Here is an 18,277-nt window from a genome sequence, read left to right on the forward strand (position 1 = left end):
GTTTTCCCCCAGATGCGGGCTTCAACATCATGACTTTGAGCTTCCTAACAATAAGCCTCTTATTTCTAATCACACTTTTCAGATCTTTCAGACCAGCCCTTGAGCAATCCTAACAGAAGACTGAGCAAAAGTGGCTTCTGATTAACATTAAAACATTTAAAATGCATGGTAATATTTATAAAGGAGTTATGATTTCCATATCAAACCAAAATCCTAACTTGACTTCATGGCTTCAAAGCACCTAGTGCTTTACCTTGCATAGAGCTAAAGCAAGTGAACAATTTTGTGCATGATGATGAATTTGTTACAGTCATCTTGCAGTCTGAGCACACCCAGCCCTTGGGGCAATGCTGTAACAGATCTTCACATGTGCAACAGTTCTTGAGATTGTATATGGTGCCAAAGGAATTCTCCACAGTCTTGCAAACTGCTTCTACAGAAAGCAATTTCGATTTTCTTCTGCCATTTTCACTAGACATAGTGTTTCTTAAGGGTTTTTTTTTCATTGAAATTACAAGTTTTTTTCTGCAATTTACCGTATTTAGACCAGGCTACACTACACAGCTTTTGTGCTACTGCTCTGTCACACCAGAGTGCGAACAAAACACATTCCAAAGTAATGCAGCTACAGAATCACAGAATCCTTAGAATAATGCAGGTTGGAAGGGATCTTTGGAAGTCATTTGGTGCAACTCTTTTCTCATATCAGACCTAACTTCAAGTAGTTCAAGGCCCTGTCCAGCTGACTTTTGAAAATATGTGATGACGGAGATGCCACAATGTCTGAAGTCAAATGGTTCCAGTCTCCTCACCTTCCCTGCCAAAACTATTTTCCTTCTGTCCAGCTGAACCTTGCTGCAATCCGTGACTGTTACTCCTTTCCTTTCTCCGTACATCTCTGAGAAGAGTCTGGTTCTATCTTCTCTATAAACCTCCTTTAGGTAGCAGTAGATAGGAATTACATTCCCTCCTTAGCCTTCTCTTCTCCATGGTGACCACACCCAACTCCCTTAGCCTCTTCTTGTATGTCATATGCTCCAATCTCTGACTGCCTTAGTGCTCCTCTGCTAGACCCTCTTCAGTTCGACAGTGTACCTCACATTGGGGTGAGGGGCTCAAAACTAGACACAATATTCCAGTTGTTCCTGAATGATGAGCAGAGATAACCAAAGCTGGACATGGTTTTGCTAGTGGAGTATACTGTCATGCCAGCTGCTGACCCACCTCTAACGTGGTGTTCATCAGGACCCCATAACCCTTGTCTTAAGTTGTAACCCTCCCCACATAGATGGCACAGCCCCAGCTGTTCTGTTGAAGTCATGGTAAAAGATATGCACAGCTCTCTCCTCATCCACAGATGGAATTACCTCACCATAGAAGGAAAGCAGATTAAGTAGGGCATAATTTTCTCTTGGTAAATCCATGGTGGCTACTCCCAGTCACCTTATCTTTCATGCCTGGAACTTTTATGTGTCTGGTTTACTTGAGTGAACCCTAACTCAATTCTGCTCTACAGTGGGTAGTATCTCTTGCCTTCAAACTTTCATACTAAGCACAGACCTTGCCAGCAAAGGCCAAGGCAAATACTTCCTTTCTTCTTAGGCTCTTTGTTGGATTTTGCATCAGGCCGATGTCTTCCTTGGTGTTCCTTTTAATGTATGCCCAGAAGCTCTTCTTACCACCTTCACATTCTTCACCAGTTTCAATACCTGCTGAGCTATGACCTTTCCATTATCCATACTGCCTATCCAGTAAATGCTTCTATACTCCTCCAGGGGTAGCCCATCCTTACTTCCACTTCCCTTGCACTTCTTTTTTGGTCTTCTTAAGGTCACACAGGAGGTCCCTCTTCAGTCCAGCTGGCCTCTTTCCATGCCTTTTTTTCTTGCATACTGAAGTGAACCACTTACTTTCCAAGAAAATCTCCCATGCCCTGTGATCTCACTTTATACTGACAATACCTCAGGCACTGTGGTTAATGACATTTTGGAAGGTTGAAGAATTTGACTAGCAAAAGAACATTTTGCTGCTGTGTGTTACAGCTCCACTAGGTGGCTGATGGATTAGGATTGTAAAATCTTTTGTAAAATTAATAAACCTAAAATTGTTTGCAAGGGAAAGCTTTGAAATTCTCTGCTTGAAGGGATAGGACCTCTGAGAGAAAGGGTCTACTTTGAAAGGCCCACTCCAAGAGAGAAGAAACAGCCTTCCTACTGCAGCTATACAAGCTGCAGACAACAGTGAAACATAGGTACACAAATCATCTACATCCAATATTTCAAACACAGCTTTCGCTGCAAACTACTGCGCAGCCAAGAACGAGTTATGAAAACACATTGCCTATTTTCATCAAAATTAGGAAATAACTCAGGGAAATATTCTGCTAGCTGCAGTAAATAGTCCATCTTCTTCTGGCTCACAGCTACTTAAATTCTAGTTTTGTAGCAAAACTACAGCATTCAAGTCAATTCAGTGACATATATATTTAGGCTCCTCTTTTACATCAAGTTTTTGGGAGGGATACTTGAAAAGAATGAACTTATAGGAGTTGTGAGCAGAGAAATTACTAAGCAGTTCTTCTCATGGGGCCACTCATTTTGATTCAGTCTATTCACAGATCATAGAATCACCAGGTTGGAAGAGACCTTAAACATCACCGAGTCCAAGCCATGCCCTAACATCACCTCAGCTAAACCATGGCACAGAGTGCTACATCCAATCTCTTTCTATCCAGTCATCTCTGCTGATGGGAGAACAAGACAGAGCATGGACCAGTGTTTCACTGTTCTGCCACTAGTACCCTCCAAGCTGAGGATGGCATTTTAGGGTAAAAAAGAGCAGAATTTCACTAGAAATGGGGATGTTAGACTTAGAACCTATCTGAGAGGACAAAGAGCAGAACAGCAGATGACTCACCTTCTTCCATCAAACTTTACCTCTAACCAAAACAGAACACAGTGAAATAGGCTATAGCAGCATCATCAACAAGAGTAATTAAAAGTAAATATATAAAATTCATTAAATAAAAAATAAATTCACATCAGATAAATATACTGGTGTTGCCTATCAAGACGTTTTTTGTACTGCTCAGCTCCAATAATACGGTGACTTATAGGAGTGCTTAGTTTTTTACATATGCATGGTTCCACTGAAATTAATGCTATTACTGGCAGGAAGTTACCTAATTCGAAATAATAGCACTACACAGAATGCCTTCAGTTACTAGTTTGTGCATGCTTTTGCAGGCTGGAAATCTACAGCAGCATTTTATCACTTGATCTGAGCCAGTTAACACTCATGCAATAAAAACTTTTGCATGAACACATACAGGAAGTGCAACTCACTGTGAGAAACCAAGCACTGACAAAGCAGGGAAATTCAGGATTATTCCCTGTAATGTTCCATCATCACAACAGTGTCCACTAATACTCTTGCAAGTCAAATGAAATATGAAAGCTTTTAATAGAAATATATAAGGCTTACTTGTGTTTTGTCATCTTTAGATCATGGCAAAAATGGCTGAAGAACCTTGCATAGAATAAGTGCATAACTGCATGCTCCTTTCCTCCGATGTACAAATCCACAGGCATCCAGTAGTCTGCTAAGTCACTATTAAAGGGCCTGAAAAAACACAATTACAGAAAAAAATACAATGTTGAAAAGAAAGATCAGCGCTACCAAAGTAGCTCATCATCCTTGACTGGACAACACTGTTTACTGAAAGTAATATGTGTGTAATAAAACTTTCATTTTGCTATCAGATCTTTTTAATTTTTTAAGAAGTGAAATGCTTATTACAGACAAAAATTTAATTTCTACTGAGATGCAGATCCACAAAAAGATTATTTTCCTATATTCCAGGCAAGCAATTACCTGAGAAAGCAATGAAAACGTTTGATTGCTTTTTAAATGATTTTTTAAAAAATATCCAGTGGCCAGCTTTAAATTTTTTAGTATTTATCAAGCTTTATATACAAATAGATTAGAGTGAAAGATAAAAAACATGACCACTCAAAACCAGTTGATTTTTTCAACTGGCAGTTTGCATTGTTGCCATTAGGGGGCAATGATGCAGTTGAAGGCTGCAGAACCCTCTGTAGAATGAGATGGGTCATAGCACTCCAACTGAAGGATGCTCGATGAAGTGACAGTAAATTTGTCATTTACAGCATATTTACTATGTCGTTGGAGGTCACCTGAATGGTTTCCCAGCATTGCTTACTGCTTCATTACATATTTCCATGTCTCCTGTAGCGGGCCTGCAAAACACCATTTGTACAGAAGTTCTCCTCCAACGTATGCTTCGAGCCCTGGCTCTAGGAAATCTACCTGCTTTGTCAGTCTGTCTGATTATTCCATCTGTAATTTTTGTTATAGCGACACTTTTTTCCTCGCAGATGAGCCCAGAAGCTAATCATGGATCTGGGATTCATGTCTTTGGCGGAACAAATCAAACCTAACTTGTTCATAGGGTTCCAGAATCAACAGAGTAATTCTCCTGAACTGTAGACCAGTGAAATATGGTTTATGGAAATGAAGGGTTTACATATGCATAGCTTAGTTAAAAGAATTAACTAAAGAAATCAAATGCAGGCAGCAATTTAGTGCAGAAGTCCATATAAATGTCTTCATTTCAGTATAAAACAGATGAAGCTACCTGAAGCTGTTACTTTGACAGTTGCATGTTACATCTGACTATTTCTTCTTCAACTTCTGGAAAAGTCCCCCTTGCCCACACACAAAAAATACTTCAAACTGTCATGGAGGGGAAGCAATCTGCCTAACTCAGTAACAGTAATAATATATTCATGCTATCACTAGAAAATATTAAAACTGACATGAAATAAAAGTGTTCACAGAAGATTTTTCTCTAGTTTAACCAAACTAGTCCTGCAAATACAAAAAAAAAAATCGGCCCAGCAATATTAAATCACGGAGTAGATGTAGTATGTTCCCAGACACTGCTCTGCACAATAAATAAACAAATATATGCCCAAACAGCCCATCATGTGGTATCAATGTTTTGAAATGCAACTCTGCCTGTCTTCCTCAGACTACATAGTAGGGATGTTGCACTAATTCCTCTTTGGAAAAAACAGTGCTATCAAAAAGCGCTACTACAGTCAGACTATGAAGCAGAAAAACAGTTAAATAACTACACCTGTCTTCCCACACTCTCCATGCTGCAGACACTAGTCCATAGCACATGAAAAATCTCCTTTCATTAATTATGCATGTAGTGGAAGTGCTGACACAGCAGGAGATTGCTGTGATGCCTCTTCACTTGAGATCTGTGCACAAGGAAATGGCAAGAGTCACCAGAATTCCAAAGGAGAGAAGTGAAGGTGCCATGCTCGGCAGCTGGATGTTACACTGGACTATTCCTCTTCTTACCAGTGGAACATCAGTGCTTGTCCACATACCGAACTACTCAGCGCATTGCTGGGGAGGGTACACTCCATGCAATTTACCAGTCTCAGGTAAATTGCAGGCTGTCATTCCTGATGGCAGCCCCGACTAAGGACTGTCTTCAACTCAGCTGAACATTTTCTCCGTGCCCTGCCTCATAATTCCCTTTCATGCAAATTTCTGCTCCTTGTTCCTGTGCTTACACAGTTGTGTTTACACATCCTGCTCTTCTAGATCTCCTGACACAGGAGCAATCAAATACCACATTTTTAGACCAGCTCCATATATTGTCCTGGTTTTGGCTGCAAATAACTTCTTCTGAATAACTGGTACAGTGCTGTGCTTTGAATTCAGTATGAGAATAGTGTTGATAACACACAGATGTTTTGGTTGTTGCCAAGCAGTGCTTACCCTAAGTCAAGGACTTCTTGGGCTGTCATGCTCTGCCAGAGAGCACGTGCACAAAGAATCTGGGAGGAAGCACAGCCAGGAAGGCTGACCCAAACTGGCCGAAGGGATATTCCATACCATAGACTGTCATGCCCAGTACATAAACTGGGAGAGTTGGCTGGGAGATGCCAATCACTGCTAAGGGATGGGCTGGCATTGGTCAGCAGATGGTGAGCAATTATATTGTGCATCACTTGTTGTCCTTGAGTTTTCTCTCTCTCTCTCTCTCTCCTTTTCACTATAATTATCACAATATTTTACTTTGTTTCAATTATTAAACTGTTCTTATCCAACCCGTGACTTTTACTTCCTTTTTTCTCCTCCTGATTATCCTCCACAGCCCACAGGGTGTGTGTGGGGAGCGAGCGAGCAGCTGTGTGGTACTTAGATGCCAGCTGGGGTTAAACCACAACATTTACCCTGTGCTGTGCTCAGGCCCAGAGGGCACATAATGAGGGCAGTGCAGGGGTTTACACTGCCAGTAGACTGCAAGGGCAGCTAGAAACTGGAAGCACCAGAGCGTGCCCTTCTGTTCTGTGTAGCAGGTTTTCCCCCAAGGCCCTGTGCCTGCAGCCCTCACCTGTCTGTGTTGTGAGGGTCAGTGTACCTCAGGTAGTACCAAGCGGAATCAACAAATGTATCCATGGTATCGACTTCTCGCCGTGCTGCTGCCTTGCACCTGAGCAAGAGAGAAGGAGAAAAGCTTTTTTTAGGTAAGTTACAAGCTTGGAAAAAACTCCAAACAAACATGGACAGAGTGGCCACAAAGACATTCAGATTGAAAACTGAACAGTCTGAAGAGTAACATGTTCAGAAAAAGTCCAACAACAGCAAAAGGGCAGAGTTCTTCCCTCTCCCTCCCAAAACATAGCAAAAGCAAGCCAAAAAGAAGCCTGAAGGGCCATCACATCCAGCAACAGAAGAAGATGGCACTGCACAGGACAGCCCTCTCAATCCTGGAATTTTTTGGAATTGTCATTTTAAAAGATACAAAGCACAGACAAGCGTACTTTGCCATAAAGTTAATGGGTCCTGAATATATATCACACTCATTAGGTACCAGCAGATTTAGCAGAAAGGTCAGGTGGTTGCCTCTCACTGATTGTCTGTACAAAATGATCTTTGCAGATTCCATTTATTATCTCTAGAAAAAATTAACTTAGTTTAATTTCAGCTTTCACTGAGATCAAATCTCTTCTAGACCTTGTAGCACAATTTTAACTTCTGATGACAGCAAATTGATTTTTGCTTGTAATTACATTGGCAGCCCTAAGGAACAGTTTCAAAATAGATTTTAGAAGCTCAGGTTACTTTCTGTTAATTTCTCCTTGAATATTCATTGTTTGTAGGAGCCAATAATCACACTTAATAAACTTCCATTTGTTTTAAATGATCCCTCTTATAACTCTTACTATTAAAACAATGGGATTATGCTAACGTCAACGAAACTTTGCAATCTGTGACACTCTTGTACATAAATGCCATTGATTATATGTAACAAATGTATGCAGTTTATAATTGTATGTAAGTTTAAATGTATGTATATGTATAATAAGTATACACAATAAATGAGGACTGGCTATTTCATATTTTCTATATTTAGTCTCTGATCAGGCTTGATGAGTGAGATGCAACATGTATCTGCTTGTCTGCCTGATACTTCAGCTTGGCTTGCCAAGGCAAGTTTACAAGAGCATCACCACCTAACATTTTCCTTTATTCTGTCTCTGTGCCTGGTCCTCCTCTACATCCAAGTTTTATTTCCAACGAAAAGAATGTAATAAAGGAGTTTTACTTCTAACTGCTTTTTAGTGTAGAATAACCATTTTATTAAATTGTACATATAAGCAAAGACTTGGCCAATGTAAAAGAATGGCTTTTCTGTCAAAAGCAAGAACACTTTACAATCATTGAACCATAATTACATCTGCTTCATGCCTCTGTGCTCTAAATAGACATGGCTCACTAACACAGAGACAGCATGGGCATCTTTCAGAGTTTATACAATTTATATCAATATTGTGATTACAGGCACAATACTGTAATCTCATTAGACAATCTTCAGACGACTAACACAATTACCTGGACTTGTATAAAAAAGAATAACTTGGGCATCTCCTCCCATTTATGATTGTTAACATTATTGTCACTCAAATACTCAGACTTTTTTATCTTTCCATCTGGCTTTTGTTATTAATTCTAGACATTAAATGGAACTAATAAAAAACCCTATTACTGGAGAGAAGAACTAAAGGAAAGGATGAGGTAGCTTCTCAGAGGAAGGAAAAGCAAGGATGACTATGCACACAAAAGTAATAGCTCAAAAGATTTGTAACTGTAGCAGACGTGGATGAGCAATACTGACGATAGCTGTCAAATAGGTAAGAATTAGGAAAACAAATAAAGATGAGAATTAAAAAAAAAAGTTAATTTCAGCAAGCTACCACATTTTAGGCTAAGAAACGAATCCTGAATGACCTTATTTCTGACTAAGTAAATGCCTTTGACTAATTTCTATGCAGGGCAGCCACAATAACTATCCAGAAACCATAAGGATTTGCTATACACCAAAAGTATATTATTGCCTGGTAAACAAGTAAGTAATTTTTAACTAAGGTTATGGGGGAAGCCAAGAGTGCACACAGTGACTTTCAGTCACAACAGGAAAATTTTTCAATTGAAATTAGGAATTGTAGACCAAGGCATTTCTAAGGGTTTTACTAAACCTGTGCATCTTATTCAGTAAGGCTTCACTGCAAAGGTCACACTTTAAAATCCACTGCTATGTGCAATTTCAATAGGCACATCTGAGAAGAAATTTTCTATGCAGAAACTTGGAGTAAAGACCTGTTTTACAAAAAATTACATGTTATCAACAAAGTTCAAAATACATGTTTCCAGAGAAACATGGAATGGCTACTATTAAAATAAATTTAGACATTATGAATCTGCTGCATTAGCAATGAGAGCCCTATTGTCATTTATATGTCTGATTTCCCTGCCTGGCAGCCTGATAACACACTTCCCATTTGGTCAGTCTGCTAGGAGCAGCAATGCTGATGAAAAACTTCTCTGGGATACCTCATGTTCTACATGGGTTCCTCCCACAGAACCGATACGCAAACTTCAGCGTACAGAGCATCTAAGCAGTCCTCAAGATTACACAATCTCTTACTACATAATTTAGACTTTTTATTTCTTAAACAGATGGACTACAAACAATAAGGATTACAGGAATGACAAGATGCATTTACTATCAAATCTGAATTACATGCTATCTGTAATATACAGTGAATGTAATTCTTCATGATAAAGATTTATATAGCTGAGGGAACACTTTGTTGTTGGACTCTTGCAAGAAAATGAACACAGTGTTAGTTTCCTTAACAGGAGGACTAATTCAGTAATCATTATAAGCTTTGTATGAACACTGGTGATGAAAGATAATTAAAATAACTAATAAATGAAGTGAGAAACACTATTAAGAAATGGGATACAGGGAGAAGATCATTCCGTTTTTCCTTTTTTTCTTTTCTCTAACTTAAAACCAATGAGTTTTGTTTCAGCTTGTTTATGAAAAAATAGCAGTGGGCATTGAGTGTGGCAAAAAAAGGGTGTTTTATAGAGTGTATAAGGAAAAAATCCCTGTGCTGGGTCAAACTAATCATTCTGGAGTAGTATCCTGTCTCAGAGCAGTCAATTGCCAACACTTTGGGAAAGAGCACAAGAAACAGGCAGGTGCAAAGTAATCTCTCCCAGGCTGCAGTAAATACAGCACTGGCTTACCTCGGACAAGAACAGTTCACCCATTCTGGGGCACTTTCCAGAGGTGAGGCTCCCTTTCCTGTGAACGTGGTTACGTTGGGCAACACCACAGGTAAGTCTTCATAAGGCACGGGAACAGTGCCGCATGTCTGGCAGTGAATGATTGGAATGGGCGTTCCCCAGTACCGCTGCCGAGATATCAACCAGTCTCTCAGTTTGTCACTCGTTAGGTCTCCACCTATTCTTCTATTTTTGGCCTGCTGAGTAATAGCTTTTAAAGCCTCCTGCCGAGTCATGCCAGTGATCTGATTGGAAAAAAAAAAAAACAACAGAAGAAAAAGAAAAAATTATACTTGCTGCCAGTGAAAGTGCAAGAACAAACAAAATCAGTTTTCTGAGAGTCAAATGAAATAACAATTTCCTTCTTCCCACTGGATAACGTCCTGCTATCCAAGAGACAATTCACACACTGGCTGCTCATTTGAACCTTCTTGCTTAAAGGATAATGCTCTTGATGGTCTGAATAGAACAAGGCTGAGAGTCTTGTAGACCCCTTCAGTCTTTATTGGCAGATATTTGCATTTACTGCTGATATCTTTAACAGTTGCTGTATGCCAAAACTTTCAGAATTCTATCATGAATATAAGGTAGAGACTGAGGAAAAGCAAATGTTAAAACAGCTTTCCTTCTCCTATGCTCACTTGAGCATTTTCTGTTCTTGCTTTCACTGTAACCATTTAGACCCTACCTGGGACATAATGTGTCTGCTATTAAAACACATATTTTCAAGAGCTATCTTTAAAGATAAGATTTCTATGTCACTTGAGGCATATATGTTACTACAAGGGCTGAAACCACATTCCAATGAATTTGTGGAAGAAGGACTAGTATGTTCACGTTTAGCTTAAAAATCTATTGAGACTATGAAATAAGAATCAACTTTTAACACACGTTAAATTATTCAGTTTCCATTATACAACTGAGAAAAATACAGAGGAAAGTACAACCTTCGTCTCATGTACAAAAGGAAAAAACTTATTTTATTGCTACAGCAGAGCCAACACATTTCAGCATTAAATTACTCGCAGAAATTTGGTAGCATAAGCTTGGCTTGATTAAAAAAAAAAAAAATCACTTTAATCATACAAAGTATTTGGCATTCTTGAGAAACAGGTTTAGTTTGCATAGTTATTACAAATTGGAAAGAACTCCATACTTGTATACCCACCTCTGCAGAATTAATGACCTTCTCCAAACCATTTGGCAATGTCTCAATGACTTCAGTTAAAGAAATGCCCAGATTCTTAGCTACTGCAGCATCTTCTGCACTAGTACTAGGAATTCCTAGAAGGGATGAAAAACCATTTCATTTCTGTGACACTCTCTTTATAATGACTTCTGCTTTCCCAAAGGAGTTAAAGAAAAGGATTTAAGAACAGTAAAAATGTTTTTGTATCCTTTAAGCAGTGCAATTCCAAGAACAATTATTACAAATACATTTCTCAGTTCCTCTGTAATTCAAATGTTCATCAATGTTCTGTCATTCTTTCAGAAAAGTTTGAAAATTTGATGGTTCTGAAAAAACTGAAAATAAAGCCATAAACTTTGGATAGAATTATAGAATTTTCAATGTAGCCATATTATCTAAATGTAATATATTTAAATGATACAAATTTTAATTCTATTTGCTAATATGATAATCAAAGACTAAATGGAGAGCAGAGTCCTCCTGTTTCAATATTAATTTTATCTCTGATTTCATCATTTATTCAAATGTACAACAAACCAACAGTCTCAAACATTACTATCCCTTTAACTTACTACGAAAGACATGATTTGTTTATAAACTCAGGGAAACAATTCAAATAACATCAGTTTGCTATTCAGACTATAACTAGTGAGAACACTTCCTACAACTATTCAGATGAATTACAGAAGTCACACTATTTAAGGCCCCCAATGCTATCTTTTCCTCTGCATTTTATTATTTGGGGCAGTCATGCATTTTAATTCTACTCTGGAGGGTTACCTTTCACAGTGAGTTAAGAAATTTATTAGCTTTATTTATTATCACATGTATTCTGAAATAATATTAAGATACCAACAGATTTATTTTTTCCACAGAGATAGATCTTTCTGCATACTTTTCCCCTTCAATGACAATTTAATTAATAATTTGAACAATCTTGCACAATCACTGTCATCTTTAAAAGGCAAAGAAACTTATTCCAACCAGACAACATCAGCATTAAGTTGGTGAAAACTACACAAAAAAGCTCTCAAAATATTTGCCGAGCACATTAGAATTATTAAGGAACTACTTCACTCAAAACCAGCTTAACAATCATCTTAGTTCAGGCAGTGAAATGCCTGCTATACATTAACTCTGCCAATATGTGGAAATTTGGAAGCAGATGACTAAAGAAAATGAAACAAAACTCCCCTGTGACAAGCAACTCCTTAACTAGAAAAACACAAAATTGCTATTTTATCTTCCCAGCAGATGTACACTCCTGCCATTTCAAGGCTCTCTTAGAGAACAATGTTTGTATCTTAATTTGTCAGAGAACCCTGCAGCCTGCAACAGGTGACTTCACAATATGCTCTACAAATGGAAAAAAGCGGGTCCCATTTTTTGGTCTGCCTCCTTTTGAAAAGATGATGCTATTAATGTACACTGGCAAAGCTCAACAGCTGGCACCCACAGCTTCCCATGAAGAGCTGGGCTGTTTCCAACAGACATAAGGCCAAGGTATGTGCCAGCAAACTAGAAGATTTTAAGGAAACATAAGATTAGGTATCTCAATTATTTGGCTTCTCCTATATGAGGAAAGACTTTCTCAAAAGCAGATTGAAATCTAAAGTGCAAGATGCAGGCACGTTATAAGCGAGGTAAACAGCCCAAGTGCATAATTTCCATTAGCCCTGTGAGGGCCATCCAAGACATTTTTGCAGAGTCAGCTGGTTTAATGCAGTCCAGTTGTGCAAGAATAGCCAATATTGGCAGCAGTGAAAGCAGCAGCCCCAGGACAGGAAAGAAGTATCAGCAACAGGGAGGCAACAACAGGAGTTAAGGGGTAAGGAATGTACTGCAAAAAGGGAAGAAGAAATAACTATTTCCCATGAGGACTGGCATAGAACATTGCCTTCTCAATGTAGCTGAGATCACGGCAAAGCACAAGAGTAAACAAAAAGCTTGGTGGGTGCAGATCAAAACAGATGGTTTTTAAAACTTAGTACAATTTCAACTTTGACTTACTAGGACAATCATATTATCTAAGAGTATGTACTTAGCTGCCCAGTTTGGGGGACTAGGTTCCCTACCCAGGAAAGGAGTCAGACAGGCAGCTTCATAAGACAACTTTGAGAACAGAAGCTCACTGCAGGCGATTCAGCATCCTCTAGCGACACCCTCCTCCTCCATCTATGGATCCTCAACTCTAAATCAGGTGCCTGAAATTATGGGAATGCTACACGAGAGATAAAGGATCTAACTGTCCAAGACAACCTGAAAACAATTATTACCTATCCTGAACTATTTTATTGGCCTCAACACAAATACTACTAGATAAAAGTCAAAGTTGGAATTTTTGTACATTTACCATCTGAAGCATTTCTATAGAAGGATGTACATAATTCACGTAAACGTAAGACACAAAAAAAGCCAAAAGTTAGAGTTGTTTGTCAAAAAATGGTACAGTTCTGTTTTGATTAAGGATGCTGAGAGACAGCCAAACACACGTCTTAGGTAACCAATTTTCTTAAGATATGCAGATTCTCAAATTTAGCTCATTAAATGCACTAATTTTATATTTCCATTTAAAATTATCATCCTGTGAATCTCTTCCCCCAGACAGACTCCACATAACTACTTTTCCCTTACTTCTTCCATATTGAAGAACAGAATTCCAAAGTCCAGGAGAGAGCCTCTGTGTTCAAATATTTACAACAGTATCTTGTGCTCTAACACAGCAACTGAAAACCATACTATTCCACTTACATATATAATGTCACGTACCTATTTTAGCATCAAGAAAATTAGCAAAATTGGTTTTTGCTGAGATGACTACAGGAATCTCCTGATTGGTAAGCAAATTCACAGCTGTCACTGAAGTAAGTGAGTCTGAAAACAAATGTAACAATATGGTAAGTAAAATATAACAGAGGATACACTAAGAACATCACTTACCATTACAAAGCCATTTATCTTAAACTTACATGAATTTTAAATAACAATTTTCTTTAAAAAAGAAAGAAAATGAAAAACCTATTCACATTTCTAAAAAGCTCAGATGTACTAAAATGCTCGGGAAGTCAGACTGATAAATTTTCATGATTAGAAAACATACTTGTAACAAGCACCTGAATAAAAGCAGAGTAAGATTTGGATTATAAGAAAAAAATTGAGTCTTTGATCAAAATACAGCCTGCTGCAAGTTGTATGAATTGGCTTGAGTAAGCCCTGATTTATGTACTAGCATACAGTGCTACAAAATCCCACCAAAAAATCAGATGAAACTGCATGGGAGCATATATCCTTATGATTTAGTTTCTTAAAGAAGAACTACAAAGCATGTGAATTTTTTTTTTTTTAACCTGTGTTAAAAACCACCTAAGTAGCCTATTGATTTCCAAAAAGGATATTCATATTCATATTACAGATGAGGAACCCAATGTCCACAAGAAAGGGGAGATAGGAGAGGAGAGAATTAAGGGTGAGAACTAATAAACTGAAATTGATTTACAATGTGCAGATTGGGTGGCTCAGCAAGAAGAAAACCAAACCTGAATATTCCAAATTTTGAGGATTCAAACCCCAGATTTCAATTTGGACCTATTTCTAACTTTTTCAGTGCCTTTAAGTTGATGATAATTACGATCATTAAAATATGAGCTGCTAAGATCTTCTTTTCACCTTTCTTCAGAGCTAAGCTGAGGCTATGAAGTCTTGTATTGCAATGCATAAAACCTGCTCGTAGTAAAGTAACAGCAGTTTTGAGAACAGGGCTGTTCTCATATCTCATCATGCTTCTTAACACAAATGATACATTTATTTATTTCTGTTTACTACTTTTCCAAATTTCAGATGTCTGAGATAGTGATATGATAAAGAAAATTTCCACATTCACACCACTGTGCACAGCTTTCCTCTGTTTAAAAAAAGTACAAAAGGGATAATTTCATTCTTTAAAAGCAACTAACTAAAAAGCGTCATAAGCAGGAAGCTGAGTGGGTAGGACACTGCTTTTAAAAATAACTTCTCTCTTCCACCCAGCAATAATTTTCGTTTTATTCCAGAATCCAAAATAATAACTCCAGTTTCTGAGGGTGCTCTTCCCTGTGCTCATTTGCTCACATTGTTATCATCATAACTGGAAAGAGCTGATGGTACAGGTACAAATGTAAGACAATGTATGCAGAGTATTATAATGAGATAATGAACAACGTAACGATCAAATCTTTATCTCAGACACCTCCTGCTGTCAAAACTATTAGACTTACCAGATTCTAAACTAACATACATTTTTGCAGGCAAAAAAAATTGGATGTTTGACAACTGGTTGTTCCATCTATTTAAATAATAATAGCCTAAAATACAGACCTGTACTTCAAGACTAAAGGTTTTAGAACTTTCAGTTACTGTGCTATACGACAGCTTTTTTTCTCTCCTAGAACACACCAAAATATATCTTCCTAATTATTTAAATGAGAACACAGTGAAATAAGAGCATTACAAGACAACATCCATTGAAAAGAAAACAATTACACTTAATTAAATTAAAATTTCAGCGTTCCTGAGGAATTTTTTAAAAAAGTCTTGGTTAATGTGAAAACAACACCATCCAAAATTTCTTTTTATTTAAATGCCATCATTGGTGTTCATATGTAAAACCCCAATCTCAGCTATTTTCAACTGAAGGATGTCTGTAAGTATATTCACAAGTAGCAGGAGTACACAATAGCAGAGTTTGATTCTGGAATTGTGCCTCTTTTTTGAGAACTTTTGGCTGTTGTTATTTCAACTGAGAGTTTCTTAATTTAACTCAACTGAAAGCTTTAAGCTTCTTGGTTTCCACTTTAAAAACAATATAAAAATATACCATTGTCCTTATTAAAAGCAAATTTTGCACTTCCGTGGTTTGGCTTAAAGCACAAGATCCAACGAAGGTAAAGGCATGTGCATGGATGTGTTTGTGCAGTTAGTGCTTTGATTCGGTTTAGCTGCAAGAACTGCAAATTTGTTCTCCAAAATTCTCCAAGCTTTGCTCACCTCTTAGACAAGGGCTCTATGTACTCAACACAGTCAGGCTCCATTTTTTTTTCTACTAGCAAGCAAACTTTTTAAAGGTAGAAATGAAGCACTCAAAAAAGCAGGTTCTGTACAACCAACACAATTTCCCATAAGATGCTGTTGACATCAGATGTTATACAGACAATGAAGCCTCATCTTTACCAGTAAGGCAAAAAGAAAATATTGAACACCAGCCTGAAGCAGAAACAAAAAATTTTATATTTACTCTTGTCATTTTCAGGTTTTCCAAACAACAAAAAAATACTAGACTATGGATGCTAAATACAGGCAGAAGTGGTGGTAGGAGCCTCTAGGAAAGCAGTCAACAACAATTAAAGAATTATCAGTTGACTGTGCAAGCCATGAACTGCCATAAGGATACTCTGAATTTACTCCACTAGAGTCTCATATTAACTAAGGATCTGCATAGTAGAGTATTATTTTACTATCTATCAGTGATCCACTTTGCTATGTATTAGTGATCTTTAGATTCCTTATGACAGGAAGAAATCATCACTGGTGCAAGAATTAGTTCTGCTGTCTTTGTGCTAATGACAAATTACCATATAGATGTGAGATTTTCCAATGGGCTGACACAGTCAAATTTGGACTATTCATTTCTGGTACATGAGGAAACAAGAATCTGTTCCGTTGCTTTTATATACTATGAAGTGTTACAACTATTATAAAAAGAAGAATTCTAGCATAGCTGCTCTTGCCACATCTGAAGATCTGAAGCCAGGACAGGCTGATGTGACACTGTGTGACACATAGCAAGAAAAAAAGGCCTGCTCGCTGTCAATAGGAACAGCTCCTGCTCAGCTTGATACACATTCTCTAAAGATCATTCTTTATAATTGTTGCTCTTCTACAACAAAATGCAGTATGAGAAAAATACCACCTTTCCCTGGGATGAACTCCCTCTGAAAGACTTCCTTGAGACTGTTATTTCCATACAGCAGTCTGTGAGTTGGTAAGATATATAAATGGGAAGCTCCATAAATGGCTTCAGGTGTATAGGTGTAAGCTGCTAGCTTCTCTTCTGTTACTTTGCCATTAACCTGAAAAAGAGCAGAAAAAAATTCCCACTGGAAGTGCAGTGGTTATAGATTTCCCTTCCTTTTTCTACAGTTAACGAGTCTACATCACCCTACAGAAATACACGGTTCCAAATATCAAAGCTGGACACATTCCCACTACAGAAATTTTCCAGAATCAAACCTTCACAAAACTTACTTTCAAAGCCTTGAGAAAGTTGCTTTACAGTCTTGTCTTAGTTTATCCAAATATATCTATAATAATATAATTCTAATCCCATATGTAATATTGCACTGTGCTACTGAGATAGATTCAATCCCTGGCTAAGCAACCCGGAATCCTTCTATTCACTTTTAATATACATGCCTTGCTTCCAAGAAACTGGAATGAGATGTTACCTCTGAAACTAAAGAGAATTTAGGATTTTCTAAGCTACAATACGACTTTACACCATACTTCTCTGATGAAGTGAATGCTCCAACTTATGTACAGAAATAAAACAATAAAAGAACATGCCACAACAAAGAACTGGACATAAAACGTAAATAGTAAATGTCAAAGACTTTTTAAGAATTACCACGTGGAACTATCAACAAGGTTTATATCTTAGATCAACTAACTGTGGAGTATATGGGGGTCTTAGAAGGAGATTTTTCTGTAATAAGTATTAATATAAATTTTCAGAAACAATTGGTAAAAACAACTTTAATACAAAAATGCATCTTTTAGCAGGGTGCAAATCAGAGGTATTTAAAAGGTTTAATTTGTCTCAATTTGAAGTTTCCAAACATTCAGTATTTTAAAATAAGAAGTCACTTTTAGAATGTTAGACCAGAGTAATAATAAGCACAATAAAGCTTTGAAGTACAAGGGCTGAAATTCAGTCAGGGTCTCTGAAAACCTCTTCTGTCACTACCGTACTCATGGAGCCTTGTTCATCTCTTGACAAAAAAGGGAAAATCTGAAGTTCTTCTGTAGATAATGATAATTTTTTTCAGGTTTCCCTTTCCTTCCTCTTCTTTCTATCTAGACTTCTCTGTAGCTTCATTACTACCTAATGGTGTCGTTTCCATTATTTTAATTAGGGTATATAGTAAATGAAAAAACAGACAAATGTAAGCAAAGCAGCTTGCCTGAGGTCAGCCTGGGTCTGACAGAGAAGGTGCCATGCAGAGAAAAGCAAAAGCCCAACCAGATCCCAGCTGACATGTGCAGTGCTACTTGATAATGCATTTGGCACAAATGTCCTGGCTTTTAGGGGAGCTTATTAGCTGGCATGTATTTTGGCATAAATATACACAGCCAATTTGCATCCATTTGAAC

General features: G+C 37.7%; 1 protein-coding gene across 7 annotated transcripts in view; it reads right to left on the bottom strand.

The window, feature by feature from the left end:
* The window catches only part of LARS2 (leucyl-tRNA synthetase 2, mitochondrial), a 134,046-nt gene that overhangs the window by 24,671 nt on the left and 91,098 nt on the right, over window positions 1-18,277 (bottom strand). For all 7 annotated transcript variants that reach the window (XM_048299538.1, XM_048299561.1, XM_048299549.1 and 4 more), the window contains 6 exons: window positions 16,818-16,977; window positions 13,643-13,747; window positions 10,853-10,968; window positions 9,646-9,929; window positions 6,440-6,538; window positions 3,484-3,621 (listed from right to left, as the gene is read on the bottom strand). In XM_048299538.1, coding sequence (XP_048155495.1) covers window positions 3,484-3,621; window positions 6,440-6,538; window positions 9,646-9,929; window positions 10,853-10,968; window positions 13,643-13,747; window positions 16,818-16,977 — 902 coding nt within the window. The remainder of the gene's footprint in view (window positions 1-3,483; window positions 3,622-6,439; window positions 6,539-9,645; window positions 9,930-10,852; window positions 10,969-13,642; window positions 13,748-16,817; window positions 16,978-18,277) is intronic.

The sequence above is a fragment of the Corvus hawaiiensis genome, chromosome 1, assembly GCF_020740725.1.
Source record: "Corvus hawaiiensis isolate bCorHaw1 chromosome 1, bCorHaw1.pri.cur, whole genome shotgun sequence".
In the NCBI taxonomy this organism is placed as follows: domain Eukaryota; kingdom Metazoa; phylum Chordata; class Aves; order Passeriformes; family Corvidae; genus Corvus; species Corvus hawaiiensis.